We start from the raw sequence: 20,008 nt of genomic DNA on the forward strand, positions 1-20,008 counted from the left end.
ATTAAAAATAATTTATGGTACTAAAAAGTGTACACATGATTGCTTCTTTCTGTGTTTGTCACAGTAAATACTTCTGACAGATGTTTCCTCTCTTTTCAAATATGCTAGGAGGTGCTTAAGACTTAGTAATTTTAAAATAGACATTAAATGCATTTACATATTGTAAATAAGATTCACTGAGAATACTGGAAAGCACTGTATATTGAAGAAAGCAAATTGTTACTTGATTGTTTATCTTTCAAGCCTAAACCATGTCCATAAAGTCAATTCCTCTCTCGTGTTACTGTAAAAATAACTGCGTAATTGGGCTAGAATCTAGCCCTTAGTTTCAGATACTTTTAAGGATTGTAAATCTCTGGGACCCATAATTCACTGGGAAATGTTCACTGTACATTATTTAACTATTTATAAAATACCTACTATCTTCAGTTAGAATATGGAAGTATTAGATTTCTTTGAGTTAAAAATGAACTTTAGGGGCACCTGGGTGGCTCAGTGGGTTAAGCCGCTGCCTTCGGCTCAGGTCATGATCTCAGGGTCCTGGGGTCGAGTCCCGCGTCGGGCTCTCTGCTCAGCAGGGAGCCTGCTTCCCCTCTCTCTCTCTGTCTGCCTCTCCGTCTACTTGTGATTTCTCTCTATCAAATAAATAAAATCTTAAAAAAAAAAATGAACTTTAAAAACAGTAAAAATAACTTGCTTTCACCACTGCGAAGGTTATGTTTGAACACTTGTAACAATAGATCTTCTATCTCCCTCAAGAGTTCTTAAAACTTAGGTAATATTTTTAGTTACAAAATTCTGGGATGATCTTATATAAATTCATTCACAAAGCTCTAAATGCCTTTAATTATGCTGTGTTAAACCTAACCTCAGTCTAATTCATTTTATATGTTAAATAAACTTCTATGTACCAATAATGTAGGTATAATATTAAGACATTGATTTGTAGTTAGTTCTCAAGGAACCCTTCTAAAATTAGGATACCCCTCCTTTAAAAAAGCAATCATGGTAAGCAACAAAGTTTGGGTTTTGTTTTTTGTTTGTTTGTTTGTTTGTTTTAGAAAAATCTAAGCTAGGTTTTGTGGCTTCTAGTCTCAACTCTGTCAATGGCTTACTCTGTGAACAAGAGTTAAGTAAAATCTAATTTTTAAGAATTATGTTATTTCTCATTTTAAAATGTCTACTTTGATACCTGAATATTCACTACCCCAAATTTTAAAAACAGCAGAACCCTCTCAGATAAGAATATGATCAGACTTATTTTATAGCCAGGGAAAAGAAGCATTGGAGAGGCTCAGTCAGAGCGGGGCCCAAAGTCACACAACTGCCATGAGGCAGAGCTAAAACTTGAATTCAGGTCACTGACTCTAAAATCCAAGCTCTCAACTACTCTGCAAGGGGTCTCAAAAACGTCTTCAGGTATAGGCAGGTAAATTAAGTGAGGGAAGCAGGGAGAATGTGATTGAGGTGAACTGGAGAGCATGTGTCCACCTAAGGGCACCTGCAGCTACTCTGCTCCAAAACTGCAGCCAGGCAGAGCTTTCTCAAGTTCTTAAACTTGACAAATCAGGTTTACTGGCAACCAAGATATCTAGATTAAGAAATCAATGGATTTTAAAATATTGGCTTAATTTTTCTTAAAAAATATATAATGGATAAAAAGAAAAAGAATCTCGTAATGCTAGCAAAGATAAGGAACAACTGGAACTCCTATGCACTGCTGGTGGGAATGCAAAAACAGCCACTTTGGAAAACAGTCTGACATGCTTTTATAAAGTTAAACATGTACTTAATGTATCTAATAGTCTCACTGTTAATCCCAGGTATTTTTCCAAGTGAAATATAAACCTATATGCACAGAAAAATCTATACCCAAACATGCATAGAAGCTTATTAATAATCACCAAAAACAAAATGACCCAAAGGTCTGACACTAAGGAATGGATAAATAAACTGTGGTATATCCACAAAATAGAATACTATTCAGCATTAAAAAGGAATGGACTAGTGATACACAAAACAACATGGACAGATCTTGAAGCACCATGCTAAGCTAAAGAAGCCAACTTAAAAAAAGTTAAAAAAATTTTTTTTAATTAAAAATTTTTTTTTTAAACTTAGAAAAAATTTAAAAAGAAGCCAACTTAAAAGAGTACACACTGTATAATTCTATGACGATCTGGCAAAGGTGAAACTATAGGGACAGAAAACAGATCAGTAGTTGCCAAGGCCTGGGAGTAGAATGCACAAAGTCACAAAGGAATGGAAGGGTGGGGTGATGAAATGCTGCATATCTTTACTGTGGTAGTTTTTATCAAAACTTGCTGAACTATAGACTCAAAAGAATGAATTTAATGTATACCATACTTTAACTAAACAATAAGGGAAAGAGTTGAAAGGTGAAAAAAGCACCAATTATATAAAACCTATGTTCTATTATAATATATATGTGTATAAAACAACAATGTATTTTCTCCACTGGTATGTGTGATTATTTTACATCACAAGGATAGTAAGTTAAGAACAAATTGATATATTTAGAGAAAGACATATAATTTTAAGATCTACACCATACCCCATGAAATAAAATCTATAGCACTCTAAAGCCATCTACTTTCTGGAAGACTACACAAGAACTCCAAAGAATATACTATACTATGAAAAGAATGTTTGAATTGTTAATAGGGAGCCAAGTTAAAATATATCCCTTATTGCAATGATAGATACAAAATACGTTTTGCAAATTATGAAGAACTCTACAAATATTAAATAGACTAGGTATGGTAAAAAGCCCAAGGAATTAGGGTCAGTCGGCCAGGCTCAGACCCTGTCTCTGCCACTTGCTAGTTGTGTGACCTTGACAAATTACTTAATCCTGCTTACTCTTATTTTCTCAACCATAAAATGTAAAATCCTCAAAGGGTTTTTGTAGACTAAATGAGAAAATGAAGTGTTTTTTTGTAAAGCACTTTGCACATATCATTAAATAAAGTACCTGTTAGTAACGTATGTAATGTTGAAAATTTTCATCTTCTATTTTTAACTTACTGGCAAATAATGGCTTCTTGGTGGATATAGGACTACTCTAGAATCATGAAAGGATTTTGAGAGGCTGCTTAGAGTGGCAGCAGGTAAGACAAGATGGCCCACAGTGGTTGGTACTGTGTCACCAGTCTTTTCTTTTGAACCTATCAGGCAACACAGAGGTCCACTTTCCAGCCTCTGTTATCAGTGAAGAGCTTGCTGATGCCCCCACCTCCACCCTACCTCCTCCACTTAACAGGAGACTTTAGCAGGCTAGTATAGGGTGAGGCATGTGAGATGACAAGGGTGCAAAAGATAAGAAGCCCTCCATCTTTGCCTCACCTTAGCCCAGCCCATCTTCCCTCCAAAATTCTTATTTCCACACTTCTCCAACACACAGATTTTCCACATTCTTCTTTACTGGGGGAGGGGTAGGCGGGAATTATTCTGCTTTTTTTTTTTTTTTTTTTTTTAAAGATAGATTTATTTATTTATTTATTTATTTATTTGTCACAAGTAGGCAGAGAGGCAGACAGAGAGAGAGGAGGAAGCAGGCTCCCTGCTGAGCACAGAGCCCGATGCAGGGCTCGATCCCAGGACCCTGAGACTATGACCTGACCCGAAGGCAGAGGCTTAACCCACTGAGCCACCCAGGCGCCCCAATTTTTCTGCTTCTTTTAAAAAGATTCACACAGTTGCGTGACTAAGCATTAGCCTCTACTATTGTTGTATCCTAGAGTCTATATGTTTGTTCTCATTTTGGAGAACTTTCATTTTTGAAATATTACTTTTTTCTCTATTAATACAGGAATCTCTCTTTGAAGGAATCTGAAAGCTTGCAGAGAAAAAAGTGACATACCCGAACTTCACCTTCTTCGTAACTCAAAAATGAAAGGAAAAAAAAAGTAAATTCAGCCTTAAGTGATCTGAAACGTTTGTGTTTGTGTGTGTGTGTGTGTGTGTGTTTTAACTTTTATACTACTAGGCAATATTATCTTTTGTAGTTTGTAGCTCTAGGGTACTTCACTATATAAAAAGCCTTTAAGCGGTTTGATTTGCTTCTTTATGGCATCTGAAGCATTGCTTTTCAATTGCTTTATTCCTCATTACAATTTACTGAGAAAATAAAGATGTGCTTCCTCATTCATCAAAAGAAAGTAATCCTTTCTTGAGTCAATGGTATTTTGGCCCATTCCTTTCTAAAGAGTAAATCTAATTACAATTATTGAACGAGAACTCAAGATGATGATTATTCTGATCCACTAATATACTTGAAGTGTGGAATGATATATTAAAATGCAAGTATCACCATCACTACGTACTAATTATAGTTCCAATTGTACAGAAATTACATCGCATATACAAGAGCAATCTCATCAATGGTATTTTAAATTTGACATCCTGTCTTGACTCCAAAGATTTTTAAATGTCCTGCTCTTCGAATTGAGGGCCTTATTTCAAGGACACACTACGTTCTAGAAACTATCTGCGTCCGCTGGGACTTCACCTCTGAAGGCCCTGGGTCCGGGACCGGCGGCGGCCACAGGGCTGGGGGCGTCCCCGACCCAGCGTTTCCCGGGCGGGCTCCTAACAGGCCCAGCGGCGCCGAGGCCCCCGTGAGTTTTCTAAGAGCCTCGGACAGAGGCCTCACCGCACAGCTTCCAAGCCACGCTTCCCGTGGGCCCCCAAGTGCAGGACAGCCCGGGAGAGTTCCCTGAAGGGAGGCGGGGCCAGGACGAATTTTAGGTCCAAAAAATGATACAAAGCGGGGCCCCGCCAGTTTGTGACGGAGACTAGGGCAACGGTCCGCGCCCCCGGGGGAGAAGCGACCGCGATCCCAGAGCTGTTTACTCTGATTTGGGGAACTTCAGCTTTCAACGTCGGCGCACTATCTCCGAGCGGCTATAAGCTGGTCACGGAGGACCGAGCCGGAGGGACTACTACTTCAGTCAGGGCGACAGGAAACATTTACCTTCGTGGTAGAATAATAGGTTAGCGCTTCACAGCGGCACACTCCACATTTCCTCAGAAAACTAAAAGTCACGCTCGGCAAAACGGCAGGGATCCCGCCTCAGCCCGGCGCCTGCCTGGGAGGCGCCCGCGCTCAGGCCGTACCCATGACAGGAAGGCTCGCGGTGAGGCGAGATAACTCGCGAGGCCGCCCCACGGGCCTTCAGCACCGCGGACGCTCGACGTGCAGCGCCTTTAGTCACGCCTGGGGAAGAACCGGGACGGGGTGGGGGCGGGGCCATGATGACGCCCCGCCCCCCATGGCCCCGCCCCGTCGGGCTATTTGATTAATGACTCGTAGCCCCTGGCCAAGCCCCTCAGGTGGGCGCGGACCCCGGCGGGCGCTGCTGTCCCAGCCTTACATAAAGTCTCGCCAACACACGCCTGGCAACGGGGCTGCCCGCCTAAAAGGCGCGCCCCGCAGGGCCTAGAAGCGGCTGTCGACTTCGGCTGGCCGAGGATGGAGTGACCTGTGAGGCCCTGGCCACTCAGACCCAGCTCGACGCTCTTGGCCCGCTAGTGCAGCGGAGCGGAGCCCTGCACCGCCGCTCCAGGAAAGGTGAGGACCTCGGTCCGACCCCAGCTGCGTCGCTTGGTCCCCAGGTTCGTCAGGACAGCGGGTGCCTTAGTCCAAGGTGAGGTCAGGGATGCCCTTTCCTCCTGCAGAAACTAGAATGAGCTCCCGCCGTCACCCCCGGGATCATTGGCCTCGGGAACGAATGGTGCGAGGGCTGCCCGCGTGGGCACTGAGGACCCTGGCGAGGCCAGGGGTTCCCGCTGCGCCCGGAGAGAATGACCTGCCCATCTCTCTTTGGGACTGAAGCATACTGGTTCAGAAGTGCCAACAAATTCCGAACCGGAGCTGTGCTTCGGAGATCTCCCTTCCTCGGTAGAGTAGCCCTTTCACTTCTATTTCTCCGTGAAAAGTAAAGCCGGCACCATGCCCCCCAGAGCCTTCTAAGCCCAGGAACTGTCAGGCCCCACAACTCTCCCAAGGCGACGGGAGGTAAACACGCCCCAGACAAAACGACCTCATCTCTGAGAACGCCCCGAGCCACGTCGATGGTCCGGCCCCGCGTGCAGTTGGAGCGGGAGGCCTCGGTTCCCCCTGGTTAAGCCCGGATCCGCGCCGGTCCTCACCGCACCTTGGGTCCTTTGCAGGGCACGCAGCGCGGGAAGCCGCCATGGACCGCGACGGCCCGGCGAGCAGCTCCCGGATCGCTAGCAACGAGACTGCGCTCCCGGTGGCCGCCACCCGCGACTCGAGCCCGGGCAGGGCTGGGCCAGGACCCGCGGGCCCGGGAGGCAGCGCCCGCCCGGGGGGCGGGAGGCCGGCTGCGGCGAACGCCGCGCGGGAGCGAAGCCGAGTGCAGACCCTGCGGCACGCCTTCCTGGAGCTGCAGCGCACGCTGCCGTCGGTGCCGCCGGACACCAAGCTGTCCAAGCTGGACGTGCTGCTGCTGGCCACTACCTACATTGCTCATCTCACCCGAAGCCTGCAGGACGACGCCGAGGCGCCGGCGGATGCTGGGCTGGGCGCCCTGCGCGGCGACGGCTACCTCCACCCTGTCAAGGTAGGCAGGCACGGCGGCCTGCGCTGGGCCAGGGAGTGGGGCTCATTAACCCTCTGTCCGCGTTGGCCAGAGCGCTTATAGCCCTCTGTCCCGGGCAGACGCCGCGAAGCGGGGTGAGACGGGAAGCAGATCCAGAGAGTGACCTTGGCCCGCAAAGGCACGGGTAACCAGGTCCTCACTGCAAAATGCTGCTCTATAACTGTTCACAGGTAGTGGATTTAAACCCAAAGTGGCTTGGGTCGTAGGGGTGTCTTATTCCACTTACAGGATGCATCCTTTTCCTAAGTGAGAAGTTTCTTGGGAATGTCTGGTGGAGTATTTGGCAAGTTCTGGGGATTTTTATTATCAGATTTACATTTATGAGCCTTTGAGAGTTTTAATTTACATAATTACATTTCAGTCGTGGTTTTTATCAGATGGTTGAAAAGTTTCACGAATTACAGGGAGTGATGGAATTATCGCCCCTTAAATAATCCAGGAAACCATGTTGAGATTTTTTTTGTAAAACTGGTAAGAACAAAGTGAGACCGTTCTGCCATCCTGTGGAGTAAATTTTCAATCCGTTTTAATAAAGGTTAATTATCATGGATTAGGCAGTTACCTAGAATGTTAGAAAAACTATATTTATGTAAGTTTCACAATAGATTGGGGTATGTTAACCTGATTCAAAACTATATTAAAATTCTGTAATGTGCAAAATTAGCCCCTAGAATCCATTTTGTAGAAATTTTTTACATTACATGTAGGTAAAATGGTCAGGGTTTTCATTTAGCATGGTGTATACAGTTATGATTTATTATCTATATTGCAGTGCTTAGGCTCTGCATTGTCCTAGATTCGATGGTTTCAAAATCCAGCATTCATCTGGCTTTCTGTTCAAAATGCATTATCTTTCCTATATTTTCTAAATCTAAATTTTCAAATTTTTGTTTCTACCATTCTGAAATATTTTGCCACACACACAAATACAAAATTAGGACTTAGCCTTAAGCATATCCATGTTCCATAAATTATTGAATAACCATCATTGAAATGTAGTAAAGCACACTCTCTGATATTAACTGAAATTAAAATTATGTGGTGATGTTTAACAGTTTATTTTGCAAATATAATCAGTATGATGATAGACTCAAACTATTTTGAATATAGAAATTTGAAATATCATGTTTATAATTATGATAGACCTCATTATATTCATGTGCTGTATAATATAATCTCCCCTGAAAAGTCATTCATTATTAGGGGTTTTGCTCTATAGTCTGCATTACATTGATATTCAGGTATATCATTAATATTAGATTTCTTTTAACTTGACATTTCCCATATATTGTAAAAAAGTTTAACATTAAATAGACTTTACTACATAATGCATCTATTAAATGCCTCTCTGGGAGATACAATTCAGATAAGAAATCAAATTTTTTTCACCTTTGTTTCTTATAGTATCTTTTTGAATAAATATTGTTAATAATTTTCTCCTAACAGTAAGCTTAACAGGAGTTTTTTGGTTTCTGTATTTGATTCAGGCACCAAATGTTTTTGTAGTTTTATAACTCTTAAGAAAAATCAAATTTCATTTGTCCTCAAATCAGTTGTTTTGATTTTAAAAGACAATTCTAGGGATAATGAAACAAGGCCAAGGATTTCCTCTTTAAAATGAAATTGATGATGGTTGAACAAGTGACTAGTCTGTTTTAAAATCATTAACTGAGCAACTATTGTGTGCAAAGCACAGGAGGGTGGATACAATTAAGAGTAAGACTCAATCCCTGCCCTAAATGAATGTATAATAGAGACAAAGACAAAAATAAAATAACGGTACTGTGAGGGATAATGTTCTGTGTACCATAAGTGAGCTATAACCATGTGCTTTTGGATGTTTGGAGGAAAGAGATTTCATACACGTTAATTGAAACCACCTGTAACACATTATTTTATGGATATTACCAAATGCTTAAGTATTAGGTCTATCTTTGATTAATCTAATGCAAAAGAAATAAAAATATTCTGATCGTACTAATTTTTAGTTAACTAAGGGTGTCGTAACCCATAGTTAAAAAGTGTTCTGAGATGACTTTATTTTTTCTGCCTTACAACATAGTATTACTATGTCTTTGATGATTAAAGATCTGTTCACAAATATTTCAAGGCCATAACATTGAGTCATCAGTCCTTATTATCTGTATTGGGATTTAGCATTTTGGGGAATTTACATTAAGAGTACCTAAAATGAAGCTGAAAGGTTTACGTGACTGGGATCCTGGGGCATAGCCTAAAACAGCAGTTTTCATCCCTCTGGGATGTAAGCGATTTGATTAGCATCAGAGTACCAAAGGGCAGTGATCCTTCAAGAGAATAGGAATATATTTCAGATTCTTATATTGGGAGGAAAGCACAGATGACTTTATTAATTGCATTAACCTTGGAGATTCACTGTTGATAATATACATATACAATAATTTTTAAAATAAATACAAAGTTTATTTTGGGGTCATTTAACACCAGAATCCAAGAGTGCATTTGTTAAGATTTTCAGGTTCAGTTTGGTTAATCCTGTGAGTTTGCTAGATTGTTCTAAGCAACATGAAATAACATGGTTTTAAATAAATTTTATTAGGTAAAATAGAGATCAGGACTGTGTTAATCTACACAATGTTAAGACATTCCACTGAAAGGCGATATGTAAAACAGTCCACTGGCTTTTTTGGCATGGAACTGACATGCAGCCTAACCAACATTTTACTTACATTTTATTTCTGACTCTTAAAACTAATGTGTACATTAAATTAAGTTGAATAAAATCATTAGAAGCCTTTTGGAAAATCAAAGTACAAAGTTCTTTTTATTTTTTTTAAAGGTTTTATTTATTTATTTGACAGAGATCACAAGTAGGCAGAGAGGCAGGCAGAGAGAGAAGGGAAGCAGGCTCCCCACTGAGCAGAGAGCCCTATGGGGCTTGATCCCAGGACCCTGGGATCATGACCTGAGCTGAAGGCAGAGGCTTTAACCCACTGAGCCACCCAGGCGCCCCTCGAAGTACAAAGTTCTTAAAGTTTTGGATTCTTTTTTAAAGATTTTATGTATTTATTTGACACAGAGAGAGAGCACAAGTAGGCAGAGAGGCAGGCGGAGAGAAAGGGGAAGCAGGCTCCCTACTGAGTAGAGAGCCTGACTCGATGCGGGGCTCATGAAGCGGGGCTCGATCCCAGGACCCTGAGACCATGACCTGAGCTGAAGGCAGAGGCTTAACCCACTGAGCCACCCAGGAGCCCCAAGTTTTATTATTAAGTTCATGAAAAATGAGGCAAAAATTCATATACACATTTTTAAAACTTTATTTTATTTTTTAGTAATCTCTACACCCAATGTGGGGCTTAAACTCATGACTGTTAGATCAGGAGTCATGCACACCTCCCATTGAGCCAGCTAGGCACCCCAAAAATCCAAGTATACATTTTTAAGATTGCTTCATTAATTACTTATGTCCCGCCAAGGAACACAGATGCCTTCATTTGTCTCTACACTCGGTTGTATGATTTCGAGTAATTCTCAGTACAGCAGTACCCAGGTAGCACATATCAGAAATACCAGAGAGCATTCAGTAGAATGTTTATTTTATTTGCTTTTAAATATATTTAATGCATATGGAATATTCAAATTATACCCAAAGTTTAAGCATGAGATTTTTATGCTCATGAATATGAGGCAGGAATTTAAAAGACAGAAGTACAGGTTTATAATATGCTAAAAATTCTGCACTTGAAATTATTTTAGTTAGCCCATACTATTAACTACAAGTATCAGTCCACTTGGGCTGCAATAACAAAATACCATAGACCAGAAGGCTTAAAGAACAGAAATTTGTTCTCTCACAATTCTGGAGTCTGGAAAGTCTAGGATTAAGGTGCTAGCCAACTCAATTCCTGGTGAGAGTTCTCTGCCTATCTTGCAGTTGGTCAGCCTCCCTCTTTCTCAGGAAAAAGAAGCTTTCTCTTCTTAAAAGACCACTAATCTGGGTGCCTGGGTGGCTCAGTTGATTAAGCAACTGTCTTCCACTCAGTTCATGATCCCAGGGTTCTTGACCAGGTTGTCAGGTTCCCTGCTCTGCAGAGAGTTGGCTTCTTCCTCTGCCCCTCCCAAAATTCATCTTCTCTCAATCTCTCTCTCAAATAAATAAGTAAAATCTTAAAAAAAAAAAAAAAAAGACCACTAATCCATCCATCATGAGGAACCCACCCTTTTAAACTCATGTAACCAGAATTACTTCCACAAATACCATCACGTTGGGAGTTAGAGCATCAGCATATGTATTTGGTTGGGGGGCGGGGGGCACAACACAAACAAGTCCATAGCATTATAGCACAACGTTCTTCAGTATAATGCAGGACTCGAATCTGACCTAACAATGTCAGCTCCTGACAGATCAGAAAAACCCCAGACCAGTTTCTAAAACCCCTGAGGTTATCAGCCCATGGCAAGAACCCAAGGACAGGACCAGTGATACCCCCAAAATATAAAAGAATGCACATCTGTGATTAAAAAAAAAAAAAAAAAAAACCTGAACGGGATGCAAAAAGAAGTAGCTCAGTGTCAGTGTTATTACTACATCAAATATAAAGTACAAAGTTATTTGTAGGAAGATTATACAGAAGTAGGTCATTTCAAATTCTAAGCAACACAAATTTTATACTTTATCTGTGTTTAAAGTATAGATTTCCAGTCAGAATTTAGGACTCTAAAATAGACCTGAACTGCATGAGAGCAAATTTACTTCTTATATCTGGAGGCATAAAACTGGGACTCTTGTTGGTGGCTAGGAACAGAAGTTTCCTGGATGGTATCACATGCCTACTTATTATCCCTTAATGCTACATTTTACATCTGGAATGCCAGTTTAGGTGTAATGCTGTACTCAGAAGTACAATCTGGGGGAGCCTGGGTGGCTCAGTGGGTTGAGCCGCTGCCTTCGGCTGGGGTCATGATCTCAGAGTCCTGCGATCGAGTCCCGCATCGGGCTCTCTGCGCGGCGGAGAGCCTGCTTCCCTCTCTCTCTCTCTGCCTGCCTCTCCATCTACTTGTGATCTCTCTCTGTCAAAGAAATAAATAAAATCTTAAAAAAAAATAAAGATTTCATTTATTTATTTGACAGAGAGAGATCACAAGTGGGCAGAGAGGCAGGCAGAGAGAGAGAGAGGAGGAAGCAGGCTCCCTGCCGAGCAGAGAGCCCGATGCGGGGACTCGATCCCAGGACCCCGAGACCATGACCTGGGCCGAAGGCAGCGGCTTAACCCACTGAGCCACCCAGGCCCATAAATGAAATCTTTAAAAAAAAAAAAAAAAGAAGAAGAAGAAGTACAATCTGATTCTACCTTATACTCAACTTCTGCAAAAGGAGGTCCATTCCAATTTAATTGGTCTGGTGTGTGACATGGCCATCAGTATTTTTTAAAGTTCCCCTCATAATTTTAATATGATGCTTGAGTTAAGAATCTGAAGTTCTTAGGGTCTTTACCTTGTTAATAATTGTATCTCTATTGAGCACTGCAGGTTACCTGTCGGGCATTTCAGAACATTTCATTGTGCTATGTAACCAGCAGTGGGCCTGCGAATGTCTAGTGATAAAAACAGCTTGCCACTCGCTGCAGCATTTACTCTCTGGAGAATGTGGGACCTAATGGACCTTTGGGAGTTGCACTTTATTAGTCTAAAGACTTCTCTTTGTGTAAAAGTGCATTTCTCTGACTAGTATTTCACAGACCTTGGAACTATCAGACAACCCCCCTCAAAATAAATTATCTGAAAGTACTACTTATGTAATATGTTTCTTCATCACCATGTCTATTTGGTAACAAGCTATATTATTTTTGAAAGGTTATCCATTTTTTAGAGTGAAATTAGAACATTCATAATCAGAATACAAATATGATAATTACAGAAAGGTTAATGCTGTATGATGCCGCTTACCTCCAAACATTTATTTTGGATGTTTTATCTAGGTAACACCAAACATTATAACATTTGCAACTTCGAGATACTACTTTTGCTAGATAAAAATTTTTTTCAAGATTTTTATTTACTTATTTGAGAGACAGCACGGGGGAGGGGCACAGAGCCCAACATGGGACTCATTCCCAGGACCCTGAGATCATGACCTGAGCAGAAACCAAGAGTTGGTTGCTTAATCAACTGAACCACCAGGCGCCCCTAGATAAAATGTGTAGATAGTTGAATTACTCACTTCTCATTGTAGTTCTATGATAAGTGGGAACATATATTTACCATGTATAACTTCTCAAAATATCTTTAAAGCCAGGGATCTTATTTTGGCTCAATTTTATTTGATATTTAGTTGTTTTTTTTTTTTTTTTTAAGATTTTATTTATTTATTTGACAGAGAGAGATCACAAGCAGGCAGAGAGGCAGGCAGAGAGAGAGAGAGGAGGAAGCAGGCTCCCTGCAGAGCAGAGAGCCTGATGCGGGCCTCTATCCCAGGACCCTGAGATCATGACCTGAGACGAAGGCAGCGGCTTAACCCACTGAGCCACCCAGGCGCCCTATATTTAGTTTTAAATTAAAATACTGTTGGGCGCCTGGGTGGCTCAGTGGGTTAAGCCGCTGCCTTCGGCTCAGGTCATGATCTCAGGGTCCTGGGATCGAGTCCCGCATCGGGCTCTCTGCTCAGCAGGGAGCCTGTTTCCCTCTCTCTCTCTCTGCCTGCCTCTCCATCTACTTGTGATTTCTCTCTGTCAAATAAATAAATAAAATCTTTAAAAAAAAAATTAAAATACTGTTGATAGATTATTTTGTTTCACTTAACTATATTCATTCTCTATGATTTCTTGAAGTTCTTGTCCATATGCATCCATATTATTTTATACAGTTATAATCAAAGTCTTGGTACATTTTTACTTTTATTGTTAGCATTAACAAACATTTCTTATGTTGTTCCTTAGATTTCACAATTACAATTGTTGCTAGCTTCATGATACTGCATTTGCTTTGAGGCATTTGGAATTTTAAATATTACTAGTAAAGACATAGCTGTTTCAGATACTAACTTTTGGATTCTTGCTTAAATATTCTTTTTCAGAAATGGCCCATGCGATCAAGATTATACATTGGTGCTACTGGTCAGTTTCTGAAGCATTCTGGATCTGGAGAAAAAGCAAATCGTGGCAGTACTACAACAGACTCACAGCCTTAGGCTTTTCCCTGATGGGTGCTGGTAGAAAGTGGCATCCATTGTTTTTAAACAGTAGGAAATCATTCTGTATTTATTACATCAGACATAACGAACATCGTGCCTGAAAGTTTACATGTGAATCCATAGTGGTATGTTCCAGTTTATCTGTCTAATCTAAATAAATGTGGAAGGAAATCATCAGTTTTGCGTAAAACACAGCTTATCTACCCATTGTGAGAGATATTCATTACTGTATAGTGCAAGAAAAACTATTGGAAAACCGAAAGATACAAAAATCAAAGAATCGTGTATATATATATATCCAAAGAATATACACATTTTCTATAGGGTATCTATTACACCCTGAAAAGCTGATAGCTATCAATAGTCTTGACAGCTAAAAATAAAAAGACACCAATATTCCATTTTTGTGAAAACCAGTCTGTGCTTAAGTTGGTCTGAGAAGCCATTTCTATTGGAAGGTGTGAGATCATTTATTCAGTTTCAGCTAAAGATGTTTGAGAAGATTGTTGAGGTATTGTGAAGTTGCAGTACTTCTACAACTAGTTATTGTTCCCTCTTAGAAAACCTGTTTGGAGTACTGGAAGAGTTTGCTGTATTAGACAGGGTTTGGCCACCTTCCTGGATGACTATGAAATAGTGTATTGTGTTTCCAATTTTTGGAAGGCTTGGGAATCCCTGCAGCCTGGTGTGAAGAGCAGATGAGTGTCACTGAGCAACAGTGCTCCTCATTCTCTTCCTTGGGTCCTCCATATCCCCGCCACCTCTTTCAGGTCCTGACTAGATGAGCAGGGGCAGCTGCTGCCCCTTCCAGAGAGTCAACCCCTCATGGTCATGATCTCAGCTTTGCCAATGCTCCTTCTCCCCCGTCAGTTGCTGTTCACAATCTACCTACTTGGCCATTATGAAACAGGAGAAAACCTGTCTGATTTGGGAATTCTGGCCCTGATCTGCTCCTTGAGGGGGTCTGAGGACACCCAGTGACTACCCTGAGCTCAATCAGGCCACAGCGTATCCCCCCTGAATCTGCCCCGATGTCAACGTACAATCAGGAAGGTCCTCTACTGTGGGCCTCTCCCCCAACACTGCACACCAGGTGTCCAGGGAGCAGCTTTTTGGCCTGACTGCGCCTGTTTTTGTTTTCAACAGGAGTCTGGGGGTCAGAGCCATGAAGCAGAAATGTCTGTCAGGGACCACTCTGAATCTCAAAACAGGTCTCTTGTCATATCTTTAACTCCCTTTCTTCTCTTTCTCCTCAGTCTTTACTATTCTTTCCAACTGTAAAGTTCATTTAATTCTCAATGACCTAAGGTTAAAGAAGCTGAACTTGATCAAGATTAGCAAATAGGAAAATATATTAATGGACTGGGTTGAACTGATTAATACAGCTGTTGAACCATCATTTTATTTTTCTCCTCACTGCAGTGTTTTTTCAGCTTTTGACAGTGAAATGAGGTAAAAGACCAGTGGAAGGCAAAAACCATCACTCAGTTGATTCAGCTGAACATGATCATATTTTGGCTCATATCTGATAGCCTGTAATTTTTATGATTTTAATGTGAATACTCCTAGTAATGTGACCAAAGCATGTCTTTAAAAAAAGAAGGCATATAATGAAAAATTTTCTACATATTAATATGTAGCAAAAATGTTTGTATATTTAAATATTTGTAAATATATTTACCCACTCATATACCATTGAAAGGAATATAATGGAAAATGAGGTATGAATCCAGCCATTCACTATTATAAGTAATTGCCATAAAGAGTGCTATGACTAATCTTTTATCTTAAGGCATGAAATCAAAGTTCTTTAAAATTACCTGAAACTGAACTCTAAATACTACATTTGATAGATAGCAATAGTTTCAGAAATGGTTTTCTTGCTAGTAGTAATCTATTTGGCTACATTGTTAAAGAATTTAATTGGAGGGAAATTATGACTTCTGTTGAATTGCCAGACTTCCCTAAATCATCCTGTTGAAGAGTTAAGCTTTGCCTTTGACAGTGTTACTTTTTATTTCTTCTTGTCCACTTACAGAAAAGAAATGTCTTAATGCCAAAGAAGTATATTTCTGTCATAGGTTTTCATAATATCTCATTAAATTGCTAAATATGTTAACAGTTTTTGGTAGCTTTTAAAATCTCAAGGGAGAAATTGCATATTTTCACCCAAAGGTTCAAAGGAGCATGCTGTTTAAATTAACGGTGCACGTTCAGGATAAAGGTATTACTAAAATAAAGCTTTAATTTGAAAATTAATTTAGTCTGTTAAATTTGCATCTGTCCCTGGGGATATTTTACAAATACTTCAGGTACTTAAGGTACATCTGAAATCTTTCTAGAAGATGGATAACTATTTGGCATTAGCTTCTTCACGGTGTTCCCCTTAACAGAGTATATATTAGGACTGGGGAGGGGTGGTATATTTGGGTCACAGTATTGTCCCATAATCTGCAAGGGAAATCTTAAATATCTGTCATTTCATTCTGCTCTTAGCAATATGACACACATTTAAATTCTTCTATAGTGAAAATTTTAGATAGGGAAGTGCCTTTTTAGAAGTATAACCAATTCCAACAGACTTTTAAAATATTGTTTCCTTTTCTGATTTTAAAAATACAGTGCAGTTTATTATATGTAGATTATGCATCAATAATTATATTAAAGGTATATATATTAAGTGTATATTATATATATTAAGTATATATATTAAGTTTTAATTTGTAAAACAGACATATATATCTATATATATATTGTATATATATACATTATATATATATAGTATATATATATATTGTATAGATATATGTATAGATATACATATCTAATGTTTTAATTTGTAAAACAGACATATATATCTATACAATACATATATTGTATAGATATATGTATAGATATACATATCTATATAGATATATATGTCTGTTTTACAAATTAAAACTTAATAAGGAAGGGATTATGTGGAAAATAAAAGTCCTGCAATAGAAGAGGGTGTTTAGGATATAGAGTAAGGGTGGGGAAATCTATTCACACATTACGTGGTAATAAAGATTGGTTTTGCATTTTTATAAGCCTTATTCGGCTCAACTACTTTAATCTGCAGTTATAGATATCCAAAACAGTGGTTTTCTTATCTATTCATGGAGACTTTATATAAACTTAGAAGAAATTGTGCAAAAAGAAAATAAATGCTAATTGAACTTACTGAAATACCCAGTCATTATTTTAGTTGAAATTGTATTTTAGGTTAAATTATTCAATAATTTCTCTTTCTCTCACAGGTCCTCATTTAATATTCATGAAAGCAACTAACCAGTTATTATCAAGAAAAGAGAAAGTATTCAGACTCTAGTAAGATATCTCTCTCTCTCTCTCTCTCTCTCTCTCAGTGGAGCGAGGTAGTTCTATATATTTTTTTTCCAGCACATCATTTAATCTTTTTATTTAAGCCTTGGGGTATCATAGTGCCATTCTGAGGAAAGAAGCCAATATAGACAAAACATTTCTGCCATGGCTTACATTATTCCCTTAAAAATCAACACATGAATTGTACTTGGTGTAATTATAAGACAAATTGCTTGTTGGCTTCACATAAAACTGTATTCTTAGCTGGTAGGGAGAAGAAATTATAAATCAAACAGATTATTTCTGATCCAAATTTATATAGTAGATATCTTACTTTGACAGAATGGCTTAATCCAAATGCTTTCTTAACCAAGTATAGGTTATTGCAGATTATATCAATCATGTTTTTTATTTGAAAAGATATGAACTTGGATTCTTCAAGCATTGGCAGATTCTGTTTTATTTTTTTAAAGATTTTATTTTTATTTATTTATTTGACAGAGAAAGATCACAAGTAGGCAGAGAGGTAGACAGGGGGCAGGGAGGAAGCAGACTCCCCACCTCCCCACTGAGCAGAGAGCCCGATGAGGGGCTTGATCCTAGGATCCTGAGATCATGACCTGAGCCAAAGGCAGAGGCCTAACCCACTCAGCCACCCAGGCACTCAGATTCTGTTTTAATATGGTAAGAAATTGTCTTTTCTTCTTCTTCTTCTTTTTTTTTTTTTTTAAAGATTTATCTATTTGAGACAGAAAGAGCAAAAGGGAGGGTCAGAGGGAGAGAGAGAAAATCCCAAGCATACTCCCAGTGAGCGCAGAGCCCGACAGAGGCCTCTGTACCAGGATCCTGGGATCATGACCTGAACCTGAAACCAAGAGTTGGACACTTAACCCACTGCACCACCCAGGTACCCCAAATTCTCTTTTTTTAAAACATTGCTGGAGGATGTGATTATCTACAGTTTCCCAAATGACTTAAAACTGTTAGTGTACTATTGTTCTCTTTCTCCAAGGTCCACTTTTGTTTTTTTTTTTAGTTTTGTTTTTGTTCTTCTTGTAACTTTAAAAATATCCAAAAGATAAGATTCCCATTTTTAAAAGGAACACTAAGGAAATATCAAATTGTATATCTCAAAGAAATTAATATGTATTTCTGTTACATACTGGTAGCAGGATAAGATTGTTTATTGGGAAAAAAATGCCCCTTAAATCCTATAGATTTGCCTTCTATAAACTTTAAGTACAGCACAAATGGTACTGCAGCACAGTTGGGAATGTGGGACATTAAGTATTCTTGCCTAACTACATAAACCCGGGAAGGGTTTCCCTTCCTATGTTTATACAAGTCTTAGTTTCAACTCATAAGAGAAACCCGCTCAGTGAAATATACCTCAATCATTCAAACTCTTTCATTATGAATTGTATCATAGCATTCAGCTGTCAGAAGCTTTTAAATTATAAACTGAAGAATAATCTTAACTATTAGGCTTAAAGATTATGTCAATAGTCATTTCCTGTGCCTGTGAATGTTCCTGAAGAAACTCATGCATTCCTGCCTTCTCAGAACCAAAAAGTATGTCCATGGGGAGCTCTGGAGGTGGACTTAAATCACTTGTCTCCATCTTTATGGTCAATGTGAGGTCTAAATAACAATTGATTTTAAACATTCTTATTTTCCAGTAAGTTCTGAAATCACTCAATTTAAAAATCTTAAATGTGTGCTATTTGAAAGCATCTTAATGCTTTATGTAGGTGTGTATATCATGTGGATCAGTATTTTTTTTAATTATGCTGTATTTTTTTAAAGGCCTGTGCAAGTTTGTTTCTCCTTTGTGTGGGGCATGTCTGTACTTCTTGCTGATTATATGCCCCTATATTGGAGTTATCTTGAAACGTAGGCCATAAGGAAGTGGAAAAGGTGGTGTGCAATGGCAGAAACAGGGGAGTCAAGAGAAGGAAGAAAGGTGGGAAGTAGGAAGCTATTTCCAAATCCTCCTTTCAGAATGAGGAGACCAGGTCCACCATGGAGGCAATCAGACTCTGAGAGTGTTATTCTGGAACACACTGGAGAGACTGCCTTCAGCAGAGCTGACACCAGAACAAGACCAGAACAAGAAAAAAAGCTGCTGGTGCTGAGCCACACCCAGCCTGCATGGTCCAAAGAGCAGCCACATCAGGAAGGACTAGACCCTAGTGGTTCTATTTCCCTCTCTGGCCAGACAGCCAATGCCAGAAGCTGGACAATGTCTAGACTGGTAGTGGTGATGGGAATGGCAGGACTCAAGACAGAAATTTTTTTCTCTTTCTCCATGGTCCACCAATAGTAACTGCTGTTCTCTCCCCCTGCCCCCAACCCATGCAAGCTGCACCCAGACTTATGGCCACTCTAGGGATACATGCTCATTACATTAGTGGTCTCTCTTCCCTTGATGAAAGGAAGCAGAGCTTCCCGCAAAAATGGTGAGAGGTGAGAGAGCGGGTTACTCAAGATCCACCCTTAAGTCAAACTTGAGGAAGTGAGGAATGGGGAGGCCAGAAGAGGTGGAAAAAGAAATAGATTCTAGATAAAAACCTAAATCCCACTTCCTAACAAGAGGTGAGTTGGGGGACAACTGTGTGAACAAAGTTCCTTGGGGCATGAAGTAGTTTACCAACAAGAGGAAGGGATCATACATATACACATGTATATATGTATTTAAAGATTTTATTTATTTATTTATTTATTTATTTGAGAGGTAGCACAGAGGGAGAGTGAGAGGGAGACACAGACTCCCCACTGAGCAGAGCCCAATGTGGGGTTCCCATCCCAGGACCCTGGGATCATGACCTGAGCTGAAGGCAGATGCTTA

At 39.9% G+C, this 20,008-nt stretch overlaps 2 protein-coding genes across 3 annotated transcripts in view; both read left to right on the plus strand.

Annotated features, from left to right (window-relative positions):
* Positions 1-4,171, plus strand: part of PPP1R42 (protein phosphatase 1 regulatory subunit 42) — a 71,239-nt gene extending 67,068 nt beyond the window's left edge. For both annotated transcript variants that reach the window (XM_059166312.1, XM_059166311.1), the window contains exon 8: positions 3,833-4,171. The gene's annotated coding sequence lies outside the window, so the exon portion shown is untranslated. The remainder of the gene's footprint in view (positions 1-3,832) is intronic.
* A 1,145-nt stretch (positions 4,172-5,316) lies between these two features.
* On the plus strand, positions 5,317-16,187 carry TCF24 (transcription factor 24). Its single transcript, XM_059166313.1, has 3 exons — positions 5,317-5,593; positions 6,196-6,608; positions 13,699-16,187. The coding sequence occupies exons 2-3, from the start codon at positions 6,219-6,221 to the stop codon at positions 13,810-13,812; spliced, it is 504 nt and encodes a 167-aa protein (XP_059022296.1). The 5' UTR covers positions 5,317-5,593; positions 6,196-6,218; the 3' UTR covers positions 13,813-16,187.
* Positions 16,188-20,008: the final 3,821 nt, after the last annotated feature.

This window comes from Mustela lutreola, chromosome 3 (assembly GCF_030435805.1).
Source record: "Mustela lutreola isolate mMusLut2 chromosome 3, mMusLut2.pri, whole genome shotgun sequence".
In the NCBI taxonomy this organism is placed as follows: Eukaryota; Metazoa; Chordata; class Mammalia; order Carnivora; family Mustelidae; genus Mustela; species Mustela lutreola.